Source organism: Triticum urartu, chromosome 5, assembly GCF_003073215.2.
Source record: "Triticum urartu cultivar G1812 chromosome 5, Tu2.1, whole genome shotgun sequence".
Classification (NCBI taxonomy): domain Eukaryota; kingdom Viridiplantae; phylum Streptophyta; class Magnoliopsida; order Poales; family Poaceae; genus Triticum; species Triticum urartu.
This window is the reverse complement of record NC_053026.1, coordinates 649,856,029-649,863,609: the sequence shown is the minus strand read 5'-3', so window position 1 is coordinate 649,863,609 and position 7,581 is coordinate 649,856,029. Positions and strand designations below refer to the sequence as shown.

The 7,581-nt window shown below is 46.9% G+C and overlaps 1 protein-coding gene across 2 annotated transcripts; it reads right to left on the bottom strand.

Moving 5' to 3' along the window:
• Nucleotides 1-501: 501 nt before the first annotated feature.
• LOC125511567 lies at nucleotides 502-6,277 on the bottom strand. Of its 2 annotated transcripts, none has more exons than XM_048676975.1 (2): nucleotides 5,947-6,277; nucleotides 502-2,911 (listed from the first exon to the last, which is right to left on the bottom strand). In XM_048676975.1, the coding sequence occupies exons 1-2, from the start codon at nucleotides 6,249-6,251 to the stop codon at nucleotides 820-822; spliced, it is 2,397 nt and encodes a 798-aa protein (XP_048532932.1). In that variant the 5' UTR covers nucleotides 6,252-6,277; the 3' UTR covers nucleotides 502-819. The 2 variants fall into 2 exon arrangements, with proteins under 2 accessions (XP_048532932.1, XP_048532931.1); XM_048676974.1 differs by lacking the exon at nucleotides 5,947-6,277 and adding an exon at nucleotides 3,252-3,298 and having other exon boundaries at nucleotides 502-3,200.
• Between the last annotated feature and the right edge of the window lie 1,304 nt (nucleotides 6,278-7,581).

Here is a 7,581-nt window from a genome sequence, read left to right as displayed (position 1 = left end):
AGAAATGCATTTGGATATCGCTTTCGCATCATTCTTTTGTTAGCAACATGTGCAGGAAGGTAGGACAGTTGACTGCTCAAGAGAGGATCCCATGCCTCCATCAATTGGATGTTGAAGCTCTTCAAGAAAGCTAGAGACACAGGGTATAGGTACCATGATTTTTTTCACTTCTGTTGCTTCCATTTTAGCATTTAATTCTTTAGCTAAAGTGAAGTGATAATTAAGCAGCTCCGGGTTAAATAGTAATACATAACAAGTACCCCTCTATCATTTCACATCATGTATGTCAATTAAACTTTGATCACCTGATGTACACAAGAATATAATAATCCTTTTAAAACTATAATCGATGATATCCACACAAATATTATGATCTTAGTTCCTAACATATTTTCACCAAAGTAGATTCATGTGTCTTCTTAATAAATTTTAAGGGGAAGACAGAGTAAATGGTGGTGCGACATGAAAATTGAATATGGGACTGGGGAGGCCCATAAGCAGTAGCCTGAACTCATTCTTTCATGCATGTTCTTTCTTTCTCTGGACAGTTTTAATCTTATTGCAATAGTTTCCACTCGAGAAAAATACAAGTACATTACTTTTGCAAATCAGTAATGCTAAGAAATCACCACTGACATGCTTTTCGAAAGGCAAGAACAAATCCAAACACACCATGCAGAAGTATTCAAAATCAAACAATGTAATGGAAAGAAGCAAGCCACCACACCAAAAAGCATTAAGGGATGGGATGAAGCAGCGCACAACATAGAAGCATGCCAAGCTATCCCTGAAAATGGGCGCGCACAAGACACCAACGCTCTACGGTTCAAATGAACCATGTGCTGCCTCCCTGGGTGCAAGGGCTAGCCTGGTTATGCCAGTATGTGTGCACAGTGCCCATAGCACAGTGATGAACTCGCCGCCATGCGCGAGTGACTCCTTGTGGGCCTTCACGTGCAACTCGCCGCCCGACGGTGCAATGTACACCATGAGCTCCGTCCATAGATCGGCCAGAAGCTCCCACACAAACTCACCCGTGTCATTTTCTTTGGCCTTCTCAATCAAAGCCTTACCCAACTTACCCCCCTTCTGCACCACCGTCACCGCCTGTTGCTGTGATTCGCCGATCTCTGTGAGCCTCTTGTACCTGGTTCCTCGCAGTGATAAGTGGTACCGCCAACAACCACCAAGCTCCTTCTTCAACTCCTTCTTCATGTCGTTGTAAGCATGCTCTGTCCCATCCTTGTCTTCAGGGAGCAGCTCTGGGGAAAAGCCCACCAAGTAAGCGCAGTACTTGGACAGTGTCGTTGCCACCTTACGATGATGCCCCATCTCTTTCTCCTTCTGCGGATACGTCATCTCCAAGAGGCCAGTGGCAATGTGACAGGTGAGGATGAACTCGGCGATGCTCTTGCTCTCACACACCGACGAGAGCAAGGGTTGGTATGCCCTGTGCTTGTTCAACTGCAGTGTTGACCAACCACTATTGAGAGGGTCAGCGTGGCCATCAATGTCATAGTCATCCATGTGAGCCACCACGTATTCCACGATGGACTTCTTTACTTCCTTGGGCACTGCCTTGGTAGGCATTGTGAAGGAGGAAAGCGACGACAGTGGGCAGAACCCTAGCACGGAGAATTGCTTGAAGCAGAGGTTAGGGTGGCTTAGCTTACTTCGCGCCCATAGGATGCGGCGCATGAGCCCGCTTACGATGCTACTCTCACGCCAGGGGCGCTTAGCGGTGTACTCACAGAGTAGCGACACAATGAGCCAGTTGGATAGGATGAAGACGAGGAACTCCCAGACTTCCTCGTAGATGAAGGTGAGTATAAGCAGAGTGGTGGTGCCTAGGTCGACACTGGCGAATAACACCTCCGGTGAATGGGTGATGCTTTTCAGGAGGCATTTGACCAGTGTTGGTGCACCGGTATAGATGATGTAGTTGTCACTCGTGATGCTATGGTAGGCATAGAGCACGTTCCCATTGCCACAGGCAATGAAAGTCAAGAAGCAGAAGGCCCAAACTACAATTGGAAACAAGATGTAGTTGGCTAGGAAGAAGAAAGGGTTGGAGAACACGACCGGTAGAACGGAGTGGTAGTACTCGCAGATGAATTGGATCTCGTCGTTGAAGACTTGGAGCAGTGCAACCTCCGCGTCTTGCTCCTCCTCATCCTTAGGCAGCTTCTCCTTGTACAAACCTTGGAAGATGAGGTCCCGACAATTGTGGGTCTCCTCACTGGTGATGGGGATGTCCTCAAACCTACGGCGCAGCAGCTTGTAGAGAGCAAAGGAGAGGCAGAGCCTTCTGAGTCTTGGGTCTTTCTGGAGCAGACCGTCCTCCTCGCTAGCTACGAGCTTCCAAATGTCACCAACCGTGACAATGGTGGAGCCAGTGCCGGCGGTGTCTGCGGTAATCGTCTTCTTCAGATCGACTTGGTAGCCATGGGGACCTGCTTCCTTCCCCAAGTTGTCTTCTCCCATCACGGTGTACTTGCACATCTTCAGCAGCTCCGACCCCAGCTCCTGGACATTCCCGGCCTGCCCTTGCTGTTGTTGCATGACCTGGGCCATGTACGAGTTTAGCAGCTGGGCGTTCCTGCCATAGGCGAAGGAACGCTTGAACAGCTCGTTGACGACGACCCGCTGCAGCAGCTTGGCAGCAGCAAGGACCCATAAGGTGCCGTAGATTGCCTTCTTGCCTGCGCTTTTGACGTTGTAGAAGACGAGGTAGCCCAGCCAAACGATGCGGGCAAAGCGATCGATGGTGCCTGAGTACACCTGCATGCCCACGTTGACCAGGATCACCTCCACCTTCTTGCGGAGGAGCTCCACAAGAAGCATCCACATCAGGATGGTCCTTGCTCGCAGCGACAGCTCGTCACCAAGCTGACCGTAACTGGAGCTATTGGTACTACTATTAGTAGCAATGGTGGCACCTTCGTTCTTGGTCTCGGAAAAGAGGTAGGACATGACTGGGAGGAAGAGGGAAAGCGAGGTAGAGAGGAAGAGACGGACGCTGGGGTTGAGGATGGCGCTCACGTCGGAGAAGCGGCTGAAGAGGTTGAGGTTGAAGAAGAGCGCGGCAAGAATGAACATGAGAACAGAGGTGGCCACCATGGTGCCCTCATTTTTCTGGTTGGCGTAGGAGGAAGTCAGGTTATACGCATAAGGGTAGACTGTGTTGTTGCAGAATGAATCTAAGCCTTTCATCATCAGTCACATGAAGCTACTAGAGCTGGCTACTGAATTCCCTTGAATGTATTGAATTGGCATATCAAATATATACACAGACCATGAGGTGTGAACACGGAATTGCTTACCTGAGCGGATAAATTAAATGTACACAAAGTTAAAGCACCGACAATGGCATGATCATTTCGTCAGTAAAGCTTTGCTTTATGTTCTTTTACAAAGCCTAAATCAGAATCTCTCTAGCTTGAATTGCTTACCTGACCGGATAAACATAACCATTTGAACGTAACACGAAGTTACAGCACCGACAATGGCATGATTATTTCCTTCATAAAACTTTGCTTTAGCTTCTTTTACAAAGATTAGATCAGAATCTTTCTACCTCGAATTGCTTACCTGACCGGATAAACATAAACATTTGAACGTAATAATAAGTTACAGCACCGACAAGCGACAATGGCATGATCATTTTGTCAGTACCATCTTTTCTTTTTGTTCTTTCTGCGAAGCTTAAATCAGAATCTCGCCAGCTCGAAACCCTACCGGATAAGCATAACACAAAGTTAAAGCACTGACAATGGCATCATAATTTTGTCAGTATCAATTTTGCTTTATGTTGTTTCTGCAAAGCTCAAATCAGAATCTCTCTAGCTCCAATTTCTTACCTGACTGAATAAACATAACACAAAGTTAAAGCACCAACATCACTTCATCAGTATCAACTTTTCTTTTTGTTCTTTTTGCAAAGCTTAAATCAGAATCTCTCTAGCTTGAATTCGCCTTTAGTTTACTTTAGGGAAATTTGTAATGTAGACCTAGTGATAGAAAATGTGCTCCGAAATAATTGTTTGTCCTTTTCATGCAATTGCGCGTCATCATTTGGTAGGGCTTTCGAAGCATATCTTCTTTCACATTTTGTTGTATTTCCATGTGTATGCTTTCTATTTGCCAAAGATGGTCTTTGGAAACATTTGTTCAATATGGTGAAAGCTCCAAGGCATGTGCTCGGCTGGGGAGGATATTGTTAGTTCAGTACTAGCACATACAATTCGAAAGAAGTCCACATAACCCCCCAAAGTTTCACGAATCGGACACTTAACCCCCTAAACTACAAAACCGGGTATTTGGCTCCCTGATGTCTACAAAACCAGTCATATCACCCCCTCACTCTGTTACAAGTGGTTTCAGCAGGTGGTTTTGCCACACGGTTGAAAATACACTACACAGGAACTGCCAAAGGAGAAAAATCAAACAACCAAATATGGAAGCACGGAAATAGTTTAAGCCTGGAAGCAGTTTAAGCATGGAAGCTCAAACAATGCATGCATGCACATGTGGGCATGCGTCCAGCTGCTATTCCTACGCAGTCTAAACCTCCAGGCAGAGGCAGACCGACACCTTCAGGAAATCCGGCATCTCTATGGCTCTAGCAATGGCTCGAGCTCGACGACTTTGTCCTTGCCCCGTTGGTTCATATGTATAACGCACCGGCCCCATGAACGAGGGCGCACCACACCTGAAGTCCGTGTCGCTGAGCGACATGCCCATCTAGCTAAAAGGGGATATGTGCGCGCGGGGATGTTGCAAGTCAGCCTGTCCATAACGTCGACGAGTCATTGCAAGTAGCGTAGTCGGTCCCTGGCTAGTCGCTGCACTGTAGCAGACTGGGCTGGAAATCACTTCTCCAACGGTGGCCGCCATCGATGTGCGGATGACCACATTGCCAGAGCAGCCCGGCCGGCGGGTGCAGTTGCTGTCCTGAGGTGCGTACATGTCGATCATGGACCCATGGGGTAGAGCCTTGTGTCCACACCCGGCGGCAGTGCCTGCTTGCGGCACACCACCCAGTAGTGCCTGACGGCTGTTTGTGCTCCTGTTTTGGATTCTTTTGATGGCGGCAGGACGAGCAGTAGTTGGAGTGGTTCATGTCACTGGCGCGTACCAGGCGGAATGAGGGTTTAGACCCGCCGCAAAGACGTGTGCAGGTTCCTGGCATGCATGGTTGCGCCAAGTTAGACGTTAGTGCAATGGCATCGCCGGAATTGGGCGTGGCAAGAGCTCCACGAGTTCTTCATATCCATGGACGACAGCAAGACGAAGGCCCTCTCCGGAGCTGGACCCAACAAGCGACGAAGCCAGGGTGGCCATGGCGCTATGCTCTCGGGGTGCGTGGCCACGGGCTGAGTGGTTGGACACAAGCAACGGGGATGGAAAGGGAGCGAGAGGGAGTTGCAGCATGAGATGGAGGTGGGGATTCCAAAGGATGCAGTGTTTGCTCGGCCCTTGGGCCGGCGATGCGCTCCAGGAGAAGCATGCTGGTTGTAGCCCAACACGTGGACAAAACACAAAACCACTCTTAAAACCATCTCCAAAGCTCCCGTGGGTGTTTTGAATGGTATTGTAAAATTCAGGGGGTGGAATACCCGGTTTTAAAGTTCAGGGGGCTATGTAGTCGTTCTGTGAAATCTCAGGGGGTTATGTGGACTTGTTTCCATACAATTCCCTTTTCCAAAATCAGTAGACCATCTAAGACCGAATTATCCCTGTGAATTTGCATTAGTACGATAGTACTCTTCCCGTTCATTATAGACTAGTGCGCACATTAAAGTAGTCATTGAATTCTACTGCCCCCCCCCCCCCCCCCCCTCCCCCCCCCCCCCCCACCCCCCACACAACACACAACACACAACACCACCCGTCCTTGCTCGCAGCGACAGCTCGTCACCAAGCTGACCGTAACTGGAGCTATTGGTACTACTATTAGTAGCAATGGTGGCACCTTCGTTCTTGGTCTCGGAAAAGAGGTAGGACATGACTGGGAGGAAGAGGGAAAGCGAGGTAGAGAGGAAGAGACGGACGCTGGGGTTGAGGATGGCGCTCACGTCGGAGAAGCGGCTGAAGAGGTTGAGGTTGAAGAAGAGCACGGCAAGAATGAACATGAGAACAGAGGTGGCCACCATGGTGCCCTCGTTTTTCTGGCTGGCGTAGGTGGAAGTCAGGTTATACGCATAAGGGTAGACTGTGTTGTTGCAGAATGAATCTAAGCCTTTCATCATCAGTCACACGAAGCTACTAGAGCGGGCTACTGAATTCCCTTGAATGTATTGAATTGGCATAGCAAATATATACACAGACCATGAGGTGTGAACACGGAATTGCTTATCTGAGCGGATAAATGTACACAAAGTTAAAGCGCCGACAATGGCATGATCACTTCGTCAGTAAAGCTTTGCTTTATGTTCTTTTACAAAGCCTAAATCAGAATCTCTGTAGCTTGAATTGCTTACCTGACCGGACAAACATAACCATTTGAATGTAACACGAAGTTACAGCACTGACAATGGCATGATCATTTCCTTCATAAAACTTTGCTTTAGCTTCTTTTACAAAGATTAAATCAGAATCTTTGTACCTCGAGTTGCTTACCTGGCCGGATAAACATAACCGTTTGAACATAATAATAAGTTACAGCACCGACAAGCGACAATGGCATGATCATTTTGTCAGTACCATCTTTTCTTTTTGTTCTTTCTGCGAAGCTTAAATAAGAATCTCTCCAGCTCGAAACCTTACCGGATAAGCGTAACACAAAGTTAAAGCACTGACAATGGCATCATAATTTTGTCAGTATCAATTGTGCTTTCTGTTGTTTCTGCAAAGCTCAAATCAGAATCTCTCTAGCTCCAATTGCTTACCTGACTGAATAAACGTAACACAAAGTTAAAGCACCAACATCATTTCATCAGTATCAACTTTTCTTTTTTGTTCTTTTTGCAAAGCTTAAATCAGAATCTCTCTTTCTTGAATTCGCCTTTAGTTCACTTTAGGGAAATTTGTAATGTAGACCTAGTGATAGAAAGTGTGCTCCGAAATAATTGTTTGTCCTTTTCATGCAATTGCGTGTCATCATTTGGTAGGGCTTTCGAAGCATATTTTCTTTCACATTTTGTTGTTTTTCCATGTGATACTTTCTATTTGCCAAAGATGGTCTTTGGAAACATTTGTTCAATATGGTGGAAGCTCCAAGGCATGTGCTCGGCTGTGGAGGATATTGCTAGTTCAGTATTAGTACATACAATTCCCTTTTCCAAAATCAGTAGACCATCTAAGACCGAATTATCCCTGTGAATTTGCATTAGTACGATAGTACTCTTCCTGTTCATTATAGACTTGTGCACACATGAAAGTAGTCATTGAATTCTACTGCCCCCCCCCCCCCCCCCCCTCCCCACAATCATGGAAGATTTGTCATTTGGGACTTATTTTGTGCTCTTTTCCTTTCCATTTACTCTTTTTCTTTGGCAAAGATGGCGAGGGGACCCACATTTTAAGATACGATTGTGGCATGATAATTTCATCCATCCATATTTATCTTTCTTCAATTAA